Here is a 25,134-nt window from a genome sequence, read left to right as displayed (position 1 = left end):
TGAGATTTTGCAAAGGCGTAAAACGTCATGGAGAGATGACGTTGAGGAATGACTACGCTTCGTACAGTTGCTGTTTACGGACCGTTCAGCCAGAGAAGAAGCTTTATCTGCCAAGGCCAACTCATAGCAGAAGGTGACTTGACAGTTATATAATTGCATAGCCAGATTAATGTTATTAGTCCATTCGATGGAACAGCTCTCTTATTAAAAACGCTGTATTGTCGACAGCGCTTGTAGAGAAACGATAATTTTAATTAGAAGGCATAATATGATACAGGCGATAGTTTTCATGCATATGGGCCACGTCCATGAACGTGGCCGACGATAGCTATTAATATCGCTCAAGGAAGTAGGTTATAACTCTAACGCGTGGCGAAGGTTACTGAACATTACAATCGCGTCTCTCACCTGGAATGCCGAGATGCATGAGAGCCTTTTGACGAAATGAGTTCGTTCTATATGCAGGTGTGAATACACGAGAGAAGGCCGAAGTGATCAAGTCGAATGTTGGAAGTGCGCCAACATTTAATGCGTCAAAAATATTTTGTGATGTGAGAGAGAGAGAGAGAGAGAGTCTTTATTTTTCATCGAACCAAAATACATAACAAACGGCAGTGATGGTGGTACAGAAAATATGCGTACACAGTATTCGGTATTAGATAGGAATGATCGATAAGACCGTGAAGGTCATCTAGTCTAATCACACCAGCATCAAACAGGTACACTTGACTCAGAACAGTCTGGCTGTAAAAAAGTGTTTAGTTAGGAAAGGAAAATAGAAAAAAAATTAAAAAATGGTAGCAAATGATCAATGAAGCAATGTCTGGGCGAGGTAGGGTTACAGCGTTAGTGTAACGACAAGAGGTGATCAAGCAGGGCTTTTTTGAATCTATTATAAGGCAATTCACGGATATGTGATGGCAATGCATTCCAGATGATAGGTCCCGAGTAGTCGATAGATCTCTTAGTTAGGTTGCTATTGGGTTGGGGTAAGTAGACGTTTCCTTTAGACGAAGATCTCGTGTAATGGGAATGGACATGTTTAGCAGGTATGAAAAAGTCATCAAACACAGGAGGGAGACTATTGGAAAAATATTTGTGAACAACTTTTGATACTTCGAAGCGATACAGTTCATCAACTCGCAAAATTCGATGCTTATCGTTGGATGTCAGCTATGTGTTCCTCTAAAAGAATTTGGTCAAAAAGCTATTTACTTAGGCTGGTCTGTAGACTATAATAGCGCCAAACCTATGTACTAACTTCATGTCTTTGATGTACACTCGCACACATTTATCACCAGTAGCACGTAATCTGGTAACTCATTGGTATCTAAAATAGCGATGACCGACGACTATGAAGACAGAAAAAAACAAGATGATGATGAATCCACGACGATCGATTTCGGTGTTATTCTGGAACATATCGGATCATGCGGCAGATATCAACTTTTCCTAGTGTTGCTCGTATATTACATCTACGTCTCATGTGCAATGCATCAAGTAGCAGCAGTTTTTATAGCTGCCATCCCCGCATTTCGATGTCGGATACCGGGAATTGATCATAACATGGATTACAAAAACGTATCGGACAATGACATTATGAACGGCACTAATGCAACAGAAAATGAAGTAAATTGATATATATTATATATGCGCCCTTGCTTTATAGGCACAATATCCTGCATTCTTGTTCCATCTTCCTTATGTCTTTCGAGATTTCAACCAAGGCCCAATCAATCACAAATTCAAAATTCCCTTTTGCATTTAGAATACCTGCAACCATTACCCGAGTGCAATAAATTGCAGTGACGGTAATTTCACATGCTTGAACGAGGTCAATGTAAACTTCAGCTACATTACTTGCTCCTCTTACGTATTCGACAACACGACGTTTGCAAGCACGGTGGTTACTGAGGTATCTGGCAGTGGGCATTTTACCGCTTCAAATATATATGTCTATAAAGTGTAGGCTTACGTCACGATACCTAATTAGCTTGTACATTGCGACAGTTCAATATTCTATCATTCGTGAAATAATCCCCCGACGTGTCGCGATAAAACTCTCATTACCCGGGAATGTGTAATAATGGTATAACAGTTACTGGTGAAACTTCGCATTTTATACAAAACCACCGTTCTGCTGGCTAATTCGGTGATTGCACCTAGGTCTTTCGGGTTACGTGGAAGTCCTCTAAAAGTTCCACTCCATCTCTTCTGTATGCACTGTAGCCTTCTTGCCTGGGGAATATTATTCGCACCGTATTTGTCGAGATCATAGTTCATTAAAATTGATCCTAGTATATGAAAATTGCGCCGATTGATCGCCCGAATATGACTTAATAATCTAGTGGTTCCCAACCGGGGGGGAATTCCCCCATTGGGGAAATTTTGAAATTTTTAGGGGGGAATCTGACTTCAGCGATGAATCGGAAGATACACTGGGTTCACAAGGTTTTTAGAATATGAAACTGGTTCTTTACAATTGTGTGTTTCTTTGGCGGGTTTTAAGCTAGGTGAATGTTTAAATGCCCTCCGTAGATATTACCCCCTCTGATAAAGTGAGGCTCACGAGACGATTTCGTTTGGGTCCGTGACAGCCTCTCGACCGAATTGCTACTAAGCAGGAAAAAGTCAAGCCGAATTAAGCACAAGGCCGCTGGTGAAAATGCTAACCTTTATAAGCCAACGTATGAGCGAACGTGAAGAACATACCAAATTTATCGATTCAACTCGAGGCCTTAACAAAAGGACTTATGGTGATTTATTTTTCGTTAGCGGCTACCCGAATGGTAAAAAACAGGCCACATTTAGCGGAACTTTACCAAAGTATAGTGAGGTCCGCATTCGACATAATTCGACATATCTGAATATGTTTGGCCATAAATTGTTTAGTCAACAAATGGCTGTGCGGTAAAAAAAACTTTTTTAGTCACAGGCAACTTATTCAGAGGGGGGAATTTTAGCTCAAATATCGGCCAAGGGGTCCACGAGACCAAAAAGGTCGGGAACCACTGGAATAATCTATCTAATTCTAATGGCCGCCTCTTTTACTATTTCAGTGGAACCTTGTATGTGAGCGTTCAATGATCGCCACAATTTCAACCGCAGTATATTACTGTGGCGTCTTGATGGGAGCTCTCGTTGGCGGCGTTGTGTCAGATTGGTAAGCAAAGGTCATGTGTGATTAGAGTAATTCAACCAAATCGATACCGTATTTTAGTTGTCATAGTGTTTCGCCGTCATTGTTAATTGTGATATTCATACAACGCGGTCTATTATTTATGTGTTAAATTAAATTCATTGAAATTCTCTGTCAAGTTATATGTGCAATAAGACGTTGCTAAATCAAGCAATGCAGTGGAAAATATCATTATGACAAACAAATAATTTTTGCACGCCCGAGTCGTCACGACATGGTAACCCCACTGCGCAGTGCAATGCGCTGCGTATACGCTGCACTGCGAAACGCGTCGTTAAACAACGCAAACGCGACAAACGTGTTTGCTTTTGAATCAACACCAGATGATCAGTGACACCACTGACACATATCCCCGATATCACACCAATTATGACGGGGGCCGGGATTTCCAATTCACTCCTTGCGATTATGACATCACCAATGTCAAGAAAATTTGTCGCCACCATACTGTGGCTTGCATGCTCATTGCTCATTATAAGGGCGATTTTTTGACACGTCAAAATAAGTAAAAATTTTGTCGAAATTAGGGCGTTAGGTTAGGAAAGTGTCAAAATTGTTTACCAAGTCAAAAAAATTTGTAACCTGCATTTCGTTTGTATCGTAGATGTTTGCACTTTCGATGAACCTTAGCCTGTATAAAGGCTATGGAGAACTTACCATGTGACATTTTACAGCTTCTGACCTACTTTATAGGCCTACCGCTGTAGACGGCTCATTTTCTGCTTATTGTGAATCATATACGGTCAAATGAAACAAATAGGTTGACATGATGTTATGCTCAACGTACCGCAATATCCTAACTGAAGCAAGACTGCGTGGGCATTGGTTCAAGAAGTGCATGATGAAAAATTGTGATGTAGACAAGATTGTCAGAATGAAACAACGCGGCGTGTCACCAGCAGTGTACAGTACACACAACTTCAGTCTTGCCTGCCAACAACTGCTGCTGTTGAACGTACTTTTTCCATTCTTGGCAAGCTACTTCATAAGGACAGGCAATTTCTACCCGAGACTGTAGGAAAGTATCTTTCGTTTTACTACAACAAATTTTAATTATTTCTACCATAATGCATAATGTCGCTACTGAAATCCTTTATAGGTCCAGCTGTCGTTAAAATAAAGTTTTTTTACGTAAAAATTTGTCACTTTCAATTCAAAAAAGTTTTTTCAGGCCAAATTACTTCGTAAGGACAGACAGTTTCAACCAGAAATGAAGATTAAGTAGTAAAATTCTAACATTATGTGGAAAAACACCTAGTTTACTCAGAGCTGGATCAATTACATTTTTTCAGTTCAATTACAATTACTCCATGCTAAAATATCGAATTGCAATTTCAATTACTGTTAAACTGCTGTTAATTGATTATAATCGTAAATTCAACTTTGGTAGAAAGGTGCTCTTTGACAACCGCTGCGACTTAATTACCAACAATCATAAGCTATTCATATTTCATTCATGACACGTATAATACCTTTTAATTAAAAAACTCGAATGTTTTCGAACTATTCCTAATCATGAGTACTGAACATACAAACACACAAAACATTTTTGAAGCGACTGTTAACAACCAAAAGTGTGAGCGACAGGCAACGACTAATAACGAATAGGCTACAAGACAGGCAATAAAATGTAATTAAACGAATACACAAAGCTGAGTAAGGCAAATGACATGGCATTGGTAAGGCGTCAGAGATAAGGATGAGAACGATAAGGTGTGTAAAATTAAAATAAATGCAAAAGGAAAGAAGCTCCTGATAACTACAAATTACAAAATTTTGCTTCGCATTTACATTTTCACCTGCTCAAAAACTGTTCAATTGCATTTGATTAACCTATAACCTTAGGGTGTGAAAAGCTTCTGACCCCGATAAATTTCTTCTTGCAGTATAAAAGTTACATGCAATTAAGAATATTCTTTTTGAGGGGGCTGATGTTGCTGTCCCAAATAATCCTTGGCTAAAGTAGCAAGCGAGGTAAGTTTGGAGTAGTAGGTGCGGGATATTAGGGTAGCTGGTTAGGAGGAGGTGGATAGGAGGTGGGTTAGGAATACAGTTGGGGTCAGGGTATCCTAATATTAGGGTTGTGAAGGAGGGATATTGGGGTTGGAGGTGTATTAGGGTTGGGGTTAGGGTATCCCAAGATTAGGGCTGTGGGTGAGGGAATATTCGGGTTGAAGGTGGGTTAGGGTTACGCGTGGTGGATATTAGGATTGGGGGTGAGGGATACGATACTCCCAAACCTAACCTTAGGATACCCGAACCCTAATATCACCCCACACAATGTTCCCTCTCATTTTTCACTAGTCAGCGCGCATTCACCAACTCACAGCGCGGTCCGTTGGACAACCGTGAGTAACGACTAAAACAAGGCCAGCACTTCGGATTTTTTGTGCGCAGCTGAGATTTTCTGTCCGCAGAGACCGTGTTGGCACTGCGCAATTGCGCACGTGCGCAGATTAGAGGGAACATTGACCCACCCTGATTTTGGGATGCCCCAACTCACCTACTACCCTAATATCCCGCACCCACAAACCTAATCTTTGAATACCCTGACCCCTAACCCAAACCCTAATATCCCCACACACGTAACCCTAATATCCTCCAACCCGTAAGCCTAATATCCCACACTCACAACACCAACACCAATCCCAACGCAGCTCAATAACAAATTACAATTGATCGAACTCTATGGGGTCAAGGAATTTAGGGGCTGTTTTCACGTAGTGCCAACATTAAATTTTCATAAAAGTCACGTAATACCCAGAATTTTCGTTGCGCTTCGCGCACAGTAGATGTGGAGTGACAAATATGTTTCGCTGAATATAATTTAGATACTGGGTTGCGTGGTTCCGTTCACACCGCATATCAAATATTTCATCACAGTAATTATGGCCCCCTATTTAACGTTTGAAGCAACCGTTTCACAATCTAGCAATTACCTATTATACGTAGCAACCCATGACGTGTCCTAATCTGAAAAAGTGGAATTTGACTTTTTTCAACGTTAGACCTGTTTTAGCAGACCGCCGTTGAAACTTTCTGGACAAAAGAAATGAACTATATTTTCCGCTTTTTAGAAGTAGTATTTGTATTTTTCTTTAAATTACGAGTACTATACGTTGAGTTCTAATCATAGTTTCAGTCCTTTTTTCTGGAAAACATAGATGTTGAAGCATAAAAGCAAGTGTACTAATGCGCTATATTTTCCGAAAATATAGCTATACACTATATATGGCATTTTTACGATGTACCATACTTTAATTAACGTATAATAATCGCGCAAAGTGTTAAAGCCGCATCCGACACAACTCCGTATTGCTCTTCGACTGAACTAGGGGCCTTATAATATGGGGGAAGGTGCCATGGCATGGTATTCTCTAAAACGAGGTGGTCGAGTGAACAAAGCATTAGTATCGCATTTCCACATCAATACTATCATTTACATCCCATGATGTGCACGCATAAGCATTAATGCTTATTTTGTCAAAAATTAACACCTCCTGGGATGCATCAATTTGAATCAAGCTCTCTACACCTTCAGCATAACTCCATTTGCAGCTTGTGACAGTCCGCGCGAATGAATTACGATCGTTTTCACAACTACTTACTTACTTGAGTAGATTTAAAATCAGTTAATTCTACTTCTACTTAAAGTAGTTTTAGGTTGCTAATGTAAGAAGTACTTCTACTCGTACTTGAGTAGATTTTTCGTCGCTACTTCTATTTCTACTTGAGTAGCTTTCCTGACTACTTTGACCACCTCTGCCTAATATAGTGAATTGATTGGTTAAACCTTTGTTGAAGGACCGGACGTGTGCTGACTCTGGTTTGGTCACAAATGGGTCTGCTAGCGGCTGGAGTTGCTTGCTCGTTTAGTGGCAGCATCATCACGTTCGCCATCACCAGATTCCTTTTAGCTACATTCGTAATGTCATCTTCTGTATCGGGATTTGTTTACAGTAAGTCGCCAATCAGTTTAATCAGGGATTGAATTACCAGTGTCCCAGTGTCGAGCAACCCCACTGTTGTATTGCAGTCATGGAAATCACCGGTGGGAAATGGAGAACTGTACTTGGAATATTTTGTCAATGCGCCTTTGCTCTCGGCTACATGTTTCTCTCTCCACTGGCGATGTGGCATCGAAATTGGAGAGACCTTCAGCTGGCAATATCCCTCGTGTCTTGCCCAGTTATAATGTTTTGGTTCATTCTTCCTGAATCGCCAAGGTGTGCGTGCAAGCAAAATCGCAGAGACTCATGGTTATTTAAATGCGATCAAACCGTGAGTCATGTTCGAATTACAGGTGGCTCATTTCTAAAGGAAGGAAAATCCAAGCCAAAGAAATAATTTGCAAAATTGCGAAGCGAAATAACATTGCTTTGCCTGAAACAATTTGGAAATTAGCGACCGTAAAAGTATGTTCTCACCGTAAAACTTTCAAAAGAGGTTTATCAAGGGTCGTTTTATAGAAGTCTCTGGGAGGAAACAAGAAATACTCGCCACTGGTTTTGTTGTCTCTTCCGAGGATGAGAATTGTGACTCTCAATGTTGCCTTCAATTGGTTTGTCACTGCTCTGATATATTACGGTCTATCCCTCAACGTTGAAACACTTGCAGGCGAGTATATTTTAACTGTTTCATTTGAACAGGTTTGTCGCCACACATATGAAGGTCGTTGTCAATTTTGAAAAGAATCGGCTGTATCGGAATCGGAAAGTTTATACGTGTAATCGCATCGGCTACAATTATGATCTTTGAAGATGCTGTAGGCGTCCTTCCAAAGATCTGTTCCAATAGGTTTCTTCCTCCCATGCATTATTTCCAGTGAAGTTTATCTCAGTGCCTCGGAACGTTTCCAGTGGTTGTAGTACATATTATTAATCTGTTCAGCGGATTTACGAATGATTTCCTCCATAAACGGATACTAACAATATATTGTGCACCTTATACCTTTGGCTCCGTTTACGTTAATAACGTCCTTGGTGGTGTCATGGAAATTGCGGCTTTGCCAGCTGTAGTGTGGGCAATGGATCGATTTGGTCGAAGAACCACGATGGCGGTGTCATTATTATACGGGGGACTTTCCTGCTTGGCTGCAACCATATCCAATTTGTTTTCAAAAGATATTCCACGTAAGTTATTCAACTTAAAAGATGTTGTAACGGTGTATTTATTAATGACAAATGTAATAATACAGAATCGGAATAATCACTGAACACAAAAGGCTCAGGACTTGAAGGGCCAGTCACAGATCCGGGTCATAAAGTAGTAAAGCCAACACATTTCATATTCATCAGGCGGTTAAAAGCGCTTGCCTTCATTTTTATTCAAGTTTATTAGTTTGTTTCTATTCGTTTGTCGCAATACGAATAATTGAAACATGTCATCCAAGTGGGCGGTGCTTCCAAATGTACTGCGCGCAAGCGCATATTCAACAATGATGCAACTACTTCTTGTTGCCGTCGTTATCGTTATTCATCCAATTGTTCTCATTTCAGAATTATCGATCGTCGCGTCTGTTTGGGCATTGAGTGGTAAATTTGCCGTTTCCGGTGCGTTTGCACTGATTTACAATTTTACAGCAGAACTTTATCCAACAGTTGTTAGGTAACTTGCAAGTATCGAATATATATCTCGTTCATATAACTGTATTCCAATGAAAACTTTCAAATGATCATATCGGCTCTGTGTACAGGAGCACTGGTGTCGGAGTGGGATCGATGTCCGCTCGACTTGGAACAATATTCACACCTTTCGCCCTTCACTTACAGAAATCAGTACCGTGGGTCACAGGAGTAAGTATACCGTATGTTGCGCAGCACCGGTGCTCATTACACCGAAAATAAGGTAGCGTAAAGCTACGAGAGCTCTTTATTGCAGCAGCATTTTTATTGAGTTGATCACTGCCAACGTAAATCGGATTCGATGTTTCAATCCACGAAACTAACACACCAAATTTGAAAACCTATTGACATAGGCTATGATATTCCGCATTACGCGTTATCGATGTGTGGGATATTTTCTCTTATGGGAACCCAAAAGCGACCTGCTTCGCATGGAAGTATTCCCCAATTTATATCTATTTATTCAGAATCAAAACGTTCGACGTTGATATATCAACCGTCCAAGCGCCGAAATGACCGGCGCGTAATAGTACAAATGAAAATCGCGGTGGAAAATAATGAGCCCGTGTCGAAATGCGAATTTGGAATCGTGTTCGTCTCACGAAAGGATGACTGTATTCTTTTAGTTTCGTGCGATACGTGTAAGCGATTCCAAGATATCTGGAGCAACGACAACCTTTACCGCGATCTTTGGACCTTTGCAGACAGACCTATTGTCATACCAACCTGATTGTGACATCAAACCGACTTGTATGATACAGGGGTGGGCAAATTCCTATAATCAAGTCATATCCTCGTAACATCCTTGGATGGCATGTCACTTATTGGCTATATATGGTACCAAACACAGTGGACTTGCATGGAAACGACCATAGCAACCACGGCAGATCGATCATTATACTCGACTAAAATTAAATGATGCAAATGCGGTAGCGACCAAAATTTATATATACCCTTCACGACCTAATAGAATCACTTGCATAACCGATGCCGTTGCCATATACAGATAAGTGGTTTGTGGGATATGACAAAATATAAATGTTGGCACGCCAGTGGGTAATATTTTAATATTTAGGCACGCTGCATCGGAAAGGTTGCCAATCCCTGATTAGTGTGGTGTGTAAAACCAAAATCAATTTAAAACAAAAATGTTTAAAACCAGGCCCTTGTTTAAAACATGTTCATTTTTTTCGAAGCCAAGACGTCACGCATATTTAATTGTGACGTCATAGTGGAATGATATTCACGATTAAAAATATAAGGTAAATATAGCTCCCTTGACGAAATAGGCTTCCAAGTTCCAACCCCTGTCATATAAGGACCAAAAATAGCTTTAACCAGGACTACATCGTCATGTAGCATTTTTACGGTCGGCGGTCATCATCATCAGAACATTCGTTCCGCACCAATGATCTATATCTACGTACTATAGCTGTTGAACCGACTATTTCGAGGGTCGGCTATATCGGGTGGTAATCGTCGTCCGTAGGCTCACACAACATGTTTTTGGAAAGTATTTACACAATTATGGCATAATTATATAACTTTAAAAAACGCACTTTAGTTTTTTTTTCAAAAAGGCCTTTGTTTAAAACACTGTTTAAATTAAAACATGTTTTAAACAAAATCGCATTCGATTACATTCGAAAAGAATCAGAAGTAATCGTAATCGACTATTTCACATATCTAATCGATCTCTTTGTGAAAGAACGATTGCTTTTCATTTGTACAAGGACTGTCGTAAACTGACTATTGCGTTGAATAACTGACTGAAGCTTTATTAAAGCAAAGGTAACCAATGTGGCTTTAAGCAACATAGAACACAACCGACAGCAGAACAGAAGAGATTAGAAGGACACGGTAACGCTAAGGCGACACTGTACAGTACAACGTAACTAATCATATGAAAGTAATTATTGCCTAATTGCGGATCACCACAAGGACCATGGCATAAACTGAAAATTCGTGAAGACTGAACAATGAAGAGTGCGATTTATAACAGGTTATTGATAGCAGAAACGTCGGATTTTTAAACTTCACTGCTCATTATTGCGTCACAAGTATTAGCTTAATCTTAATTGGTTCGTCATTGCGTAACCAATTATCCCCACGTAGTAAATAGATATTCGATGTACTGTACATGTAGGCTAGTACTGTGATTGTAAGAAAACCCGCCACGCTTTTTATCAGGTTATCAATACACTCCAGAAGCCACTACCTCGCAGCAGCATAATAATCCCCACTCTGCCTAGTTTCAAATAGTAACGTATGCATTGGTGTTTTGAGTAGTATATTCATATTGAAATGAATCCGAATATTTTCGGCTCACACTCGTCAGAGGTAATCGTCAGCAACTAGTAGAGAATTGGAAAGAACATTGTATATCAACAATCGTATCACAAAATATTCGGGTTCATTTCAATATGAATATACTATTCAATTGTATACTGAAGTTCTGTACCTCCAAGAAGCTCTTCATTGCTGTTTTTCTATGCTTAGTTAAATGCAGTTAGGCCGTTGCTCAACAAATTAATGAGGATTTCTACATCGAAGCCTTAAAAACCAACGGCTGCTGAATCATAACCTATAGCCGTTATTTGGCGTTACTCGTATGACGACAGATCGAAATATCCATTTTAAGTGGATTGTAGGCAGAATTTAATGTTTACTCTATCTTATTCTCATACGGCCCCGCGACAATTTAGGGTACCTAATTTATAACTATAATAGGCTTACCATATTTTGGAAATCTAAAAAGAGGACACCTTTTTCAGAAACTTCAGACTTGCAAAACCGGGGAAGAATTCTCAAAAACCGGTGAATTTTTCCCACTTTGTGATCGGTTAACTAAAATAAAAAATAAAATAAAAAAAGTTATCTTTTCCGCTCAGAGCTCCAAATACCGTTTTTCTCTACACATTGCCATTGCCAGGCGGATGACTAAAAAAAAGGTCATCTTTTCACTCAGAGCTAAAATCACCGTTTTTCACTCCGAAATACCCGCCGGAGCTTCACTTCTGTACCAATTTGCGGCATATCACTCACAATTTGCTCTAAATCTGACCTAAATTTTCAAAAAAAAGGACAAAATCTCAAAAAAGAGGACAAAGGGCGTCCTCCGAGGACACTTTCAAAAAAGTCAAAAAAGAGGACAAATCCTCTTTAAAGAGGACGTATGGTAAGCCTAAACTATAACATCTTCGGATGGGCCCGTTGTTATTATTACTTTATTTTATGTTGTTAATCGTGACCTCCCGTTTGCTATAATACTAGTCAAAAGACACTGGAGTCGCCCAAACGTAGCAGATGATAAGGAAACTAAACGAGTAACTTTCGTGAGACGCACCAACAAATTTTAATTTCTAAACGTGGCGCATCATTCTCCTCAGTGGGTGCACCGGGTTGCAATTTGTATTGTGGAAACTCAAATTGAGAAGCCAGGACTATTTGTCGCGACCATCCAGAGCGGCTATGGACAATGTACAAATACACAAAGTTTCGGCCAAGGTTTTTATTTGGTATCATGTCTTGATGTGTTGCGGCGCGGTATTGGCCGGCACCAAAATGCCTCTTTCTATAAATCGTGCAATGGGTATATTATGACATAAACATAAAATGACTTCATGACGTGTCATTTAAAAAGGAAGACCTTCTCTCATGGGGCCTTGTCATCGATATCGTTATATTGTCTTCCAAAGATAAGTTCTAATGACCATATAAATGTAATCGTGAGCAATCGTGATTGCTTTTCCAAAGTAATCGTAATCATAATGGACTACTTGCTAATCTTGCTGCAATCGTAATCGCCATCGCGTGATTCAGAAGTAATCGCAATCGCAATCGATTACATTCATGAAGTAATCGCCCCATGTCTGGACTGGACATAATATAGGAGATTCCCCTGACACTGATTCAACTTGTCCTTATAACATGGAACCTGGTTATTTGATATTTTACAGGCTAGCGAATAAATGTTTCGTATTTGCTAAATATACTATTGATCCATGATATTTGACTGGGTGACAAATGACAATCGCACAACGTGACCTTTTTCGCATTTGCAGACAATATTTGGAGTCTTAGCGATTATGGCTGGCGGCGTCAACATTTTTCTTCCCGAAACAAAAGGCGCACCACTGCTCACAACTTTAGCGGACGCCGAGGAATTTTATCGTCAATCGAAGTAAGACGCCTTACAAGTGATGCGATCAGCAGCGGGATATAGCATCTTCCCATTGTTACGTTCTGGCGCGAATGGCAAACTCAGCCATTTAGCCTACGCATTCAAACTCCCTTCGCACATGCCACTATGTCGATGGATGCTTAAAAATGTCTTGTAACGTTAAGAAACGGAAATTCAAAATCTGGCGATTATTGTACCTAAATATTTACAGGGCGAACAAACTAATTGCAACAGCGAAGCAGGCGAAGGGGAACGTGGAAAACGAGGAAGATCACCCGATGATTTGAATGATATCGATGATATGTGCATATTTGTATTACGCATGTGTAATATACCAAAGTTACAACCAAGTCCCGAGGTTCCGAGTCAAAATTTATAAACAAGTTTTAACTTTATTGACGAGTCTCGTCATGTCGGTCATTCCCACATTTCCATCAAGTCGATTTAAAGTAACAGTTTTCCATCACAAGTTACAATTAAACATCATGTGATCTGATGGAAATTACTGTTACGTTCTTTATAGTGAGCCTTTACAACGCAGCATTTTGTTAATTTTAAACAAAATTGCTACTGAACGTGCATTTTCACGTGCTGTAGCCTATAGTTTACCAGCGAAATCATAAACAAGGCTTGTAAGAGTATACATTCATATTTTTATTGACTGAAAGAACTTTTCGCATGCCTCTTATCAAGATCAATCGGCACTATAAAGGACATAGTGCCTGTTGAACAGAGTTGGATTCAAAACCAAATAGCGAATGGTGACGCAATAACACAATTTTATAAATAGCTTAAATGGAAATTCAACCATTGCAAAAATGCAGCGTGTATAGGCCTACTATAGCTATAGCAGCAAGCAACTTGAAAAGGTTATAGTGCGCGCCGAGGAATAAAATACAAATATAGTGGGACAATGTAGTAATACGGAAGAGAAATTCGAATAAAAACACGGACGGATACAAGCTAAGCAACGAGATTTTAAGATTATACAAAAATTCTTTCTGACGACAAAGGACCGGGTTGTCTAGTTTGGTAAATGTGGATTACAAAGCTGGCAAATGAAATGGAGCTCTACTGTACTCATATCTGTTTTACGAAATAAATAAGCATGACTTGAGTGTTGTTTGAATTGTAGCTGAAAAGCTGGTCGTACCTGGACCAATGGTGACTTAATATCCAGAAGTTGTTAGAACTATTAATACCATATTCGCTCGATACATTACACTGGTCAACAAAATGAAAAAAAATTTTTAGGCAGAACATCTGAGAGCCGTTTCTGGGGTTTTTGAGGTTGCTGATTACGAATATCACTTTAGTTTTGTCAGATTGGCTCTCTGTCAGAAGATATTTATACCCTAAAAAAGCCCAAAATTACTGTATTTACCCTTAAATATTTCACTTGGTAGGAAGAAAATCGTAGTTTTTTCTAATTTTATACTGCGCATAAATGGCGAATTGACTATAAAGAACCCTCATGTCATTCTCAGTCATTCTATCAATATTAACATGGCATGATGCGAAATATTTGTTTGTGAAAAAAGCAGTTTGACAAGGTTTAAAAATTGTACTTTTGTTAAACGGAAATTCATCTTCTCCTGTATCAGTTGGTCCTTCTACCAAGATTAAAGAGGAGTATAAAACTATAGAATTTGTCCTTGAAAGGCTTAACTACCATACTCATATGTGTCTCATTTCTTTTGACTGGTAAATGGATAATTTTCCACTGAATCAACAAAGTGGGAATACCTAGTAATCCTATCAAACGAGAAGCTTAAATCTGGTATATTCGAATACCGATGAAAGATTCCAATTTCATATTAGGAGGAGTTCACAGCATGTAATTTTCCCTAGGCTGTAGTAAATAAAACTTTTTAGCTGATCACAAAGCACCCAACTACAAACAGTTGGTCCGAAAATTCGTATCTGCATATCGAAAACTTGGAACAAACATGAGAATGAAAGTTCACGTCCGTTTCAGTCATCTTGATATATTTCCCGATCATCTTGTTGATTAGCAAGAGGAGAGGTTCTAACAAGACATCAGAATAACAAAAGTAAGATACAAGGGCAGATAAGATGAACCATTGAACATATTATGTCAGACCATTGCCGGAACCTTTCCAGAAACTGCACTAAATAGCTTACAGGCGAAAATCGTACAAAAAAACAATTTTGATTTAAAATTTATCAATAATATTGTATTCCAACTGATTATTTCAAATTTACAATAGGTGGTTGACGTAAAACTGATTGAACTAATGTCACGTTATTTGAGTATCTAGGTCAGGGGTTCTCAGCCCTTTCTTGGCCGTGACCCATTTTCCGGTTTAAAAATGTGCTGCGGCCCACCTGATAATCCTGTTTAATGCGTGGTCATGGACAGCGCCGATATGCCTATTTCTCTAGAATATGCGCAGTTTTCTCTAACTGATGATATTGAAATATCGATCTCCCGGGATATGAAATCGCGCGAAGCGCGAAAAAACTTTCAAGTTGCATTAATATCCTTCAACAAACGACCAACGAAATAATCTTGGGTCCCTTCGAGCTCCCCCAATTGGGGGTGTGGGTGCGGCAGTTACGGCCCTGGCAGATCATAGGCTAAAACTCATAAGTAGATTATTTTCGTCCGCTGCTCCATTCGCGTCGCGAAACACAATGGTCAGATCCCCGCACTATGTGATTGGGACTTTAGTGATACTATTGTGGGGAATATTATAATAATTCTGGGCCAGCATCGAACAGTTTATTGGTGAATTGGGTATTACAGAGAAGTGGAGAAAGATTTTTCAATACGTATGATGTACTTTGTATGTCTTGTACCAAAACAACTGAAATTGCGATGTCAGAATATTCAATCCAATGATACAATCAATTCCTGTGACTCTTTCATCATGTACAATGATTTCCAGGCCGGACATTTTAAACTGACTTCAAAGATTAATGCGCTCCGATAAATCCTCAATCCATTAAGATTCGTTGTGGTGGTGCAGTATACCTCCGCCAGAAGTTGCAAATAATTTGCAATTACGGCTATTTTGGCTTGCAATATTACGGCCTGCCGAAGTACACTAAATCTGTATATCAATTGCACTTCATTCCGAGTTCATTGCATATCCCTTTCAACGGCATACGACATATGATCCTGCCGGAATACTTGGTTACTTCAGCATTATCTTCCAGTATACGCTTGAAATTATTTTAGTTACTGTTAGTCGTAGGTTGTCATAGCCAGTAGAGCCACCGTTTCTCCCTAACGTTTTCGATTTGTACATGCTGACTTCATACGTGCCACTACGTCTAATCAGAGTCGGATGAAAAGCTTTATGTAGCCTCCGTATAATTCGATAATACGAATATATTTTTAGCGAATAACATAAGAAATATAACTAAACTTACATTAATTCTGAAATTTTCTAAATAGCTCTGTGGCCCACCTCAAAATGCTCTGTAGCCCACCCTTTGAGAACCCCTGATCTAGGTAAATACTCATATACATGACTGAAGTTTATTTATGAACATGATATCCGCGAAAGTATGTAACTATATGATAAATCTAATACCCCTAAATATAGTGCTGTTGCTGAATTTTGATTTTAAATAGTCTTCTGTTTGTAAAAATAACAAGTAGATTGAATTTCTAAACTTTATAGTACGACTCAGCCGATTTTATGTCTAGTCATTACCGCCAAAATGGGAGATTTTGGTCAAAATAGCCCCATGGGTTATCTCCACAACAAGAGCCAATTTGAAAAAACTAAGGTCATATTCGGAATCAGTGCCCTTCAGAACCCCCAAAACCACTCTTACTTTGTCTGCCTAAATATATGTGTTGACCAGTGATAGATAATTTTGATGCGTTCGTCGAATTAGTCTCATACAAGAGAAAACGCGTTTTTTTTTACTCGCAAGAAATCTGTAACAATGGTTGTGAGTGAAGCTTGATCCAATAGGAAAACGGATTGTGAAGTATTCGCTGTATAAAAGAATTGTGAAGCTTGAGTAGTTGGAGAAATATGATACAAATTTGTGTTGGTCACGTGGTAAACTTGGTTATGTTTCCTCCCTGTCAAATACATGACGTCAGCCATTGGGGCATGCGTTAAGTGGACCAGTGGTCCGCGATATCATGCGTATTTTCCTACTTGTGCTAATCCCACTAAATCCCGAGATTAAGGTGTGATAATCCCGGGAAAATACCGATTCAGCGATTTCGGGTTTGACCTCGCATTCCGACCCTATACGGAACACAGTTTAGGATTACATGGCTGGCAAGAACAACAGGAATTTTCAGTTCACATGGTTGGTCGCTTGCTACAGGTTGGGTCACAAACGACAGGCCAACTCAACTTGTAAGAGCACTGTTCGCTGCAACGATAAAATCTGGTGCTCTCAAATCAAGTGCAAATTTCCGCGAGTTTTATGCTGCTTTGCTAATTTGCAACAATATCAGAAGCCCTCGGGTGTATTCGGACGACGGAGGAAGTGATAACATCGACCGCTACACATGCAGACACGAACAGCTCTTTTGAACCACAAAAACGGATATTTTAGTTTTCGGGTCTTAGCTTTTTCTTTAACTTTTTTCTTGAGATTTTACAGGCCTTAAAACTGGTTGCATAGTCGTTGCACGAGTCACAGCTCACAACCTTTAGACGCATCAAGTACCACGAGCAAGATACAAAATCGGAATAGTTGAAATTTGTTCCCGTGGAGCGATGATGAGATTGAAGATAGAGTTTTGAAATGTTCAAATGACGTTAAAGCAGTAGGACATAATAATGTTCGGAATGTAATCTCTGATGCATACGTGCGATCAGCTTTTCGTGTAGAGAAATTTGTCGTCGCACTTTGAAGTGGAAAATCTGGATTACGGACGAGTACACACATTGTGACGTCACAGCCGTATGGGTGTTGGGTGATGCGGATAGCTCAAATATTTACTGGTTATGCGATTACAAAGAATATAGTGCTAGTCTACATCACATTAAATATTGTTTGCTATTTTTCGACAATACTAATATTTCATTGCACTTTATCACAATGATGTGAGTCGATCACAACCAAAATGAAAAGTTGTTTCCATCAAAGTGCGTAGCTTTCGTACATGTTTCGATGCTGCGATAGGATTAATCGAGGTTTACAGCCTTCCGCGGTGTAAAATATTATCAAAACCATAATTCCCGTCGCAAAATTAGCTCATAGCAGCAAGGAACATATACTTTCAATACTCAAAAAATCCTTCTATCGGTTCCGGACCCGAATCACGGAAATTCATACTCGATCCTGACTCGAGCACAGCGAGACAGCGCTTTGAGTGAGTCGCCTACTAGAGCAGGGCATGAACCGGAGTCGGATTCATATTTGTTCCAATACGGCCGGAGCCGGATTGGTAATTTTTGGATATGGTTATAATCGATTTTGAGGTTATTGATGAGCATCGCTGTTGTAGGCTAACTACCAACCACACGCCTGTAGCTGGCATTACAAACCTATGCTCAATAAAAAAATGTGAGTTTTCATTGTCATGTTTCTTTTGTTGCAATATTAAATATATAACCTGATAATTTAACCTGATTATTATCGGAGTTTTTCGGATCGGATATCGGTCATTTCACGAATCCGGCCGAAGTCGGATCGGAGTCGGACCAAAGAATTTTTCGATCTGGCCCCCACTAGACGCATACCGTAGAACGCATGCGGACGACCAATCCAAGACACAATGCTTATTGCTTATTGTTCAAAATAGATTTTCGACGAACGCAAAGCCTAGTCCCTTTCGGGTGTGATTATACGTGATTAGTGTGTTGTGATAACATTCGCGGTTGAAGTGGCGTGTTCTATATATGCTAGATAAAAAAGCTCAATGATACAAAGTACTAATCTATGTGTTCTTGCATTCTGTAGGCCTATTCATTCCATAGCCTGTAGATTCGAAATGAAGAATGCAATTCTTTGCCTCGCAATTTTCGCTTACATCGTATACGCTTCAGAAAGTGAGTGTTTTTCATTATGTTTTATAAAAGACTAGTCAGAGCTCGAGATTACCGGACCCATGATCAGATATATCCTCATTTTGTCGATTGTCTTTTTATGTTATCTTCCATTACTTTTCATTCAGTATGGATTTTTTAGTTGTCCAATTCTGGTTCGGTAACCTTTGCACCTTTTTCATTGTATCGCAATCTTGCGCCATATTGATCTGATTGATCTTGATCGTAATAATAACCTGAAACTGAACACTCGCATATGATTATGATTTTTTACAGAAAGCGATGGCGAACCGCAAGCGAATCACGTGAGTCGTTAACCATAGTATATACTCCGTCACAATTGCGCGATTAGGCCATTATTCGCATCTAATACTCCCCGGGTTGGTACCCTACAATCCAAGCCGTATCTATTATCCCATCGTTCAACCGCAGCCTCATCGGCGCGTCAACCGTCGGCGATTCAGTCTTTTTGATGCAGCCATTCTCTACTACTTTCTTAATCAGTGAGTGCCGGAATTACGGCGTAACAATGAAGGCTTATCGGATCCATTCGTCGTTCATTTACAAACTGACTATTTTAGCTTTGGGCAAGTAGGGGTTGCATTTGAAACAAACTTATTTAGAACATAGCCCTTGTTGAGAACATGCTTCTGATTGCTTTTTTACCGGTGACGATATCATGGACAATAACAATATAGGGTCAATATGGCTACTCAGACGAAAAAGGTTTCAGATACCTGTCTTAAACGGACCAAAATATCTTTGACCAGGACTGCATCGTCAAGCAACATATTTACGGTAGGCGGTCATCACCATCATAACATCCATTATGTTGCAATGATATATAACTAAACGTGTTATAACTATTGAACCGACGACAATATTTCGAGGGTTTCAGCCATTCCATCCATATCGTATACGTCAACCATATTTTGTGCAAGTCATCCGAAGTCTCATGCTACATGTTTTTTCGAAAGTATTTACACAATTACACAACTTTTGAGAGAAAAAGAACATTTTTTGAAAGGCATTTGTTTAAAACACTGCTTACACCATGCTTTAGCAAACTGCTTCAAAATACTTCTTGCTTTGAATGCAACCCTAAGGAGAAGTAAACGGTTTTGTGATATCTTTGTTTCAGGGTTAATGTAACCGACCCCGACCACAGCAGCAGCGACCACAACCACAGCGACCGCGGCCATAACCACCACCACAACGTCCACAGCATCGACCACTGGAGTAATTATTATTATTATATTCTTTATTCACAGTAAGAAACTGGTCAATACACACATAATCCGGGGAGCAACCTGCACCCAAAGGAAAATGGCGAGATTGGAGTAAATTTTTTAAAATTTCAGTAATGCAGTCAAATTGTTATTCCTATGCAATACATGGAGAAGTCAGATTACAGAATTGCAGTAGATGAAGAATTGGCAAGGGTTACAGAGCAGAGGTAGAGATGATTGAAAATGAAGAATCGAAATTACAGAAATGATGCTGTGATTCACTAGTATAATTTTAGTCCAGCGGTGCAGCGTCGTTTTTTTTATTATTATTATATTCTTTATTCACAGTAAAACTGGTAGATACACACATAATCCGGGGAGCAACCTGCCCCCAAAGGAAAATGGCGAGATTGGAGTAAATTTTTAAAATTTCAGTAATACATTCAAATTGTTATTCCTATGCAATACACGGAGAAGTCAGATTACAGAATTGCAGCAGATGAAGAGTTGGCAAGGGTTACAGAGCAGAGGTAGAGATGATTGAAGATGAAGAATCGAAATTACAGAAATTATGCTGTGATTCACAAGTGTAATTTTAGTCCAGTGGTGCATTCAAGGCCTTCCGAAGAATGTGCACAGTGCCCAATAATGTGATCTTCTGGATCATGTCGAATCGAACGTTACCCGGAATTTGTTGGATATGCCTCATGAGTTTTTTGCTCACGACCCCTGTAGCACCAATGACTATCGGTACAATGTTTATTTTGCATCGCCACATTTTCTCACATTCCATTTTGAGGTCTGCGTATTTGGAGTGTTTTTCTGATTCTTTTTGCAGTAGGTTGTGATCAGCTGGGACAGCCAGTTCAATGAATAAGCATTCTCTTTTCTTTTTTAGTTTGACGATTATATCCGGGCGGTTGCTCCTGATTTCGCGGTCAGTTATAACTGGTACATCCCACAGAATTTTTACTTGTTCGTTTTCTGTCACTGGTGCTGGGTTGTAATCGTACCAATTTTTTGTCGATGTGGTGATGTTAAAATGTTTGCATAATTCAAGATGAATGTAGTGACCAATCCTATTGTGTCTCCATGTGTATTCGGTAGCTGCAAGTGCACCACAGCCGGACATGAGATGTGCTACAGTTTCATTTTGGTTGTGGCACATTCTGCATTTGCCGTCCGTGTTTTGCTTCAGAATTCTTTTGCGATAGTATTTTGTAGGAAGCGATTGGTCTTGTGCTGCGAAAATGAATCCTTCGCTTGCCGGTTTCAGGCCAGAGCTGGATAGCCAGGTCCATGAAAGCTCGTCTACATGGGGCTGTGAAGTTAACTTCTTGTGCTGTCCATGAAGAGGCATCGATTCCCATATCGTTTCTCTCATTTTGAGCATTGCATTTTTGTACTGAACTCGTGCTGCTTTTGCTATTGTTGTGGGTTTGGCAACAGTGTTTTCAGCAGTGTACAGGTTAGCTGTTTCCATGTTGACTTCTCTGACGTACTTGTCGTGACGATAGCTCAGAGATTTTGTTTTGCGCTGTTTGTCTTCCTGTGCAATGAGTATGCAGTAAATGTTTTCGCTGTTGTTGATGTACTGTGACAAGCCGATGATTTCTGTTTTGAAAGTTTGTTCAATTTCTTGTAGTCCTCGACCACCTTTTTTTCTGGGGATGTACAGTCTTTGTGTATCAGATTTTGGGTGATGCATGTGGTGCATTGTCATCAATTTTCTCGTCTTTGTATCCAATTTTTTAATTTCATCTTTGCGCCAGTTCACCACACCAAAGCTATATCTCAAGACAGGCACTGCAAGACTGTTTATGGCATTGATTTTGTTTTTGGAGTTGAGTTCAGTTTTGAGAATTGACTTGAGCCTGCTAATGTATTCCTTTTTTAGACTTGATTTCATTGCAGCATGTTTAATGTTGTCGCTTTCACAGATCCCGAGATATTTATAGTGATCTTCGGCATTCAATTCTGTTATGGTTTCACCCAGTTTGAAGTTCATGTCGCCAGTGCTGGTGACTCTTCCACGTCGTATGGTAAGTTTTGAGCATTTATCCAAGCCAAATTTCATTTTTATATCTTCCGAAAACTCATGAACAATTTTCATTTGGTTATTCAGGTCTGCATCGGATTTCGCGTACAGTTTCAGATCATCCATGAACAAAAGGTGATGAATCTTTTGACCTTCAGAGTTTGCTGCTTTTTTCATCACGTATCCTGTTTCATTTTTTCTCAGCAACTCACTGAGTGGAGCTAAACTGAGGCAGAATAGAAGTGGTGAGAATGAGTCGCCTTGAAAGATACCATTCCGTATCTGAATTGTACAGGTTTCTGTTTCGCCTTGGTCATGTTTGATCAACAGTTTGGTATGCCAATTTTTCATTGAATCTTCAATAAATCTGATGATGATCGGATTCATTTTGTACATACGCATTGTTTTCAGTATCCATGTGTGAGGGACTGAATCGAAAGCTTTTTTGTAGTCTATCCATGCCATGCTGAGGTTAGTGTGTCTCCTCTTGCAGTTTTCAAGAATGGTTTTGTCAAGGAGCAGGTGGTCCTTACAGCCAAGGGCACCTTCCTTGCAACCTTTCTGCTCAGGCGGAAGAAGGTTTTCTAGGTGTTTGTAGCTTCGTTTTGCCAGGATTTTGGTCAGTGTTTTGTACATGGTTGTCAGGCATGTTATCGGCCTGTAGTTCTTGGGGTCCCTGGTGTTTTCATTTTTTGGAATAAGATAGGTGATCCCTTGTGTGAACCAGGCTGGGATCTCGTGCGAGTTGGTTGAGGATAAAAGCTCATTGTAGGTCGCCGCTAGGTAATTATGTGTTGCAGTTAGTTTTTTTAGCCAAAAGTTTTTGATCTGGTCAGGACCAGCTGCTTTCCAGTTCAGTGAACTTTTTAGGGCCTCCTTGATTTCTTGTTTTGTGATTTCTGACCATTGTTGTTCTGGCGTTTGTAGGTGGTCAGTGTGGAGGTCTTGTATCCAAGTTGCATTTGAGTTGTGCAATTTTTCGGTTTCCCATATTTCCTTCCAAAATGTTTCCAGTTCTGCAGTGGCTGGAATTTTGCTGCTGGTAATTTTGTGGTTTGACTTTTGTTTCATCATTCGGAAAAATTGGCCAGGTTTGCGAGTAAATAACAAGTTTTGGCGATATTGTGTTTCTCGTTTTTTATATCGTTTCAATCGTTGTGCTTTGGCGCATATTCTCATTTTTAATTCCTCTTGCAACATTGTCACTTTTTCTGTTGACTGCAGTTTTGTTTGGTGCTCCAGTTCTATTTTTTTTACTTTATTTTTTACTTTGCGGGAAACAGTTCCTTTTTTTAGTTCTGAGAGTATCGCAACATCACACCTTAGTTTTGCGATTTTGTTTTCAATTCTGCGTTGCCAAGCTGGCGTATGGCTTCCCCTTTTTTTGTTGACAGGTCTTGGTATTTTGCAGTGCCTTTCTGAGATAACTGCCGCAGTGCTGTAAATGAGGTTGTTGATTGTCGTTAAGGGACATTGTGGTCTTTCTCCTTTTTTGTCATTTATTGCAGGTAGTATGGTTTCTGTCAAAATTTTGTTCGCTACTGCAATATCAGTTTTCAGTTTCTTTGTAATTTGTAGGTCAGGTAAATTCACTCTGTCATTTATATCCAATGTGGAGTTCATTCGGTCGATAATTTGGTTTTTGATCTCCAATTCTAATTCTGTGTCCATGTCATCAACGTTAGGTGATGTTGGTTCATTCGGGTGCCCGATGGTGTTTTGTGATTCTACCTCTGGGATGTTCAGGTCATCAAGTGGTTGTTGCGGATACAGGTCATCTTGGCCGAATTGAAGTTCTAGTGCCTCAGAGTTTTCTGTGTTTTTGTTACAAATTTCGCTCTCGATTTCTGCGAGTTCTTGTTCTGATAATTTTTTCATTACACAGCGTCTCATAGTTGCCAGGGTATTGGCAGTCATGGTTGGAGAGTTGTTTGTTCTCTCTTTCCATTTTTGAAAAGTTCCTTCGGTTACTCCTGCCGAGTTTTCAAGTTTGGCTAAGAAGTAACATCTCATTATTTCTTTATACTCTTCTTTACTCCATCTGTGTCTCATCTTTTTTTCTTTTGCAGCAGAGCTGTTTTGTGAGCCACAATTCGGTGTTGCACAGGCGCCATGTTGAGAAATATCTTCTCTTTGGTGTTCCTGTGTGGTCGGAGTTGACGAGTCCTCTGGGGTCATCCGCTTGGTCCCACGGCGGGTACGTCCAGGTGCGATATATCCAGATCGTTTCGCAGGCATCCACAGCAGTGATGCGTCAGTGCAGAAGTTAGGTTACGTTAAAGTAATTAATTAATTATTATTATTATTATATTCTTTATTCACAGTAAAACTGGTAGATACACACATAATCCGGGGAGCAACCTTAATACAACCAAATACTCCAATCTAATTATTATTATTATTATTCTTATTATTCCATCGGTTCATTGAAGTGATGGTCCGGTCCAAGCCAGACCTCCTACGAACACACTAACATTGATCACCTTTATATGTTTCCGGAATATAATCAACAAAACATTCGGTGTACAGAAATTCAGAAATATATACAGCAACTTGATATTTTTGAAAGCTTTAAGACTGAGTCTCATAATTAGCTAACTTAAATTATGTAGATAATCAAATTCGGAATGTTGGAAATATTTTGAGTCTGTGATTTACTAATAACGAAACCAATAAACTAATCAAAACCAGTGCTTTCTAACAGGGTGTTATCGCACACCCCGGGGCGTACCGCTTCCATGCGGTGTACCAGATACCGCATGTAATACAAGCAAACGGGAGTTATCTTTCGATGGAATTCATTATTCACTGTATGGTAAAATGTTCAACAATGGCTGTGATTCATTACATCCGTTGCATGTTGAGTTT

At 39.6% G+C, this 25,134-nt stretch overlaps 2 protein-coding genes and 1 long non-coding RNA gene across 3 annotated transcripts in view; 2 read left to right on the top strand and 1 right to left on the bottom strand.

The window, feature by feature from the left end:
- LOC145458289 (catenin alpha-2-like) overlaps positions 1–24,647 on the bottom strand; it is a 102,361-nt gene extending 77,714 nt beyond the window's left edge. Inside the window, exon 1 of the mRNA XM_080336624.1 lies at positions 24,628–24,647. The gene's annotated coding sequence lies outside the window, so the exon portion shown is untranslated. The remainder of the gene's footprint in view (positions 1–24,627) is intronic.
- On the top strand, positions 5–13,357 carry LOC145458721 (organic cation transporter protein-like). The gene is made up of 14 exons (XM_080337178.1): positions 5–133; positions 1,340–1,629; positions 1,769–1,915; positions 3,060–3,163; positions 7,004–7,158; positions 7,236–7,425; positions 7,503–7,614; positions 7,669–7,870; positions 7,983–7,986; positions 8,030–8,331; positions 8,698–8,806; positions 8,895–8,994; positions 12,888–13,006; positions 13,218–13,357. Exons 1-14 carry the CDS (start codon positions 49–51, stop codon positions 13,291–13,293), a joined length of 1,995 nt encoding a protein of 664 aa, XP_080193304.1. The 5' UTR covers positions 5–48; the 3' UTR covers positions 13,294–13,357.
- LOC145458302 (uncharacterized) lies at positions 17,987–20,415 on the top strand. The gene is made up of 3 exons (XR_013921105.1): positions 17,987–19,002; positions 19,276–19,304; positions 20,141–20,415. It is a non-coding gene; the product is annotated as an uncharacterized LOC145458302 (long non-coding RNA).
- Positions 24,648–25,134: the final 487 nt, after the last annotated feature.

Source organism: Botryllus schlosseri, chromosome 16 (genome assembly GCF_051294905.1).
Source record: "Botryllus schlosseri isolate E-star chromosome 16, Bs_hap1, whole genome shotgun sequence".
Classification (NCBI taxonomy): Eukaryota; Metazoa; Chordata; class Ascidiacea; order Stolidobranchia; family Styelidae; genus Botryllus; species Botryllus schlosseri.
The sequence above is the reverse complement of the archived record's forward strand: the minus strand, read 5'-3'. Positions and strand labels throughout refer to the sequence as shown.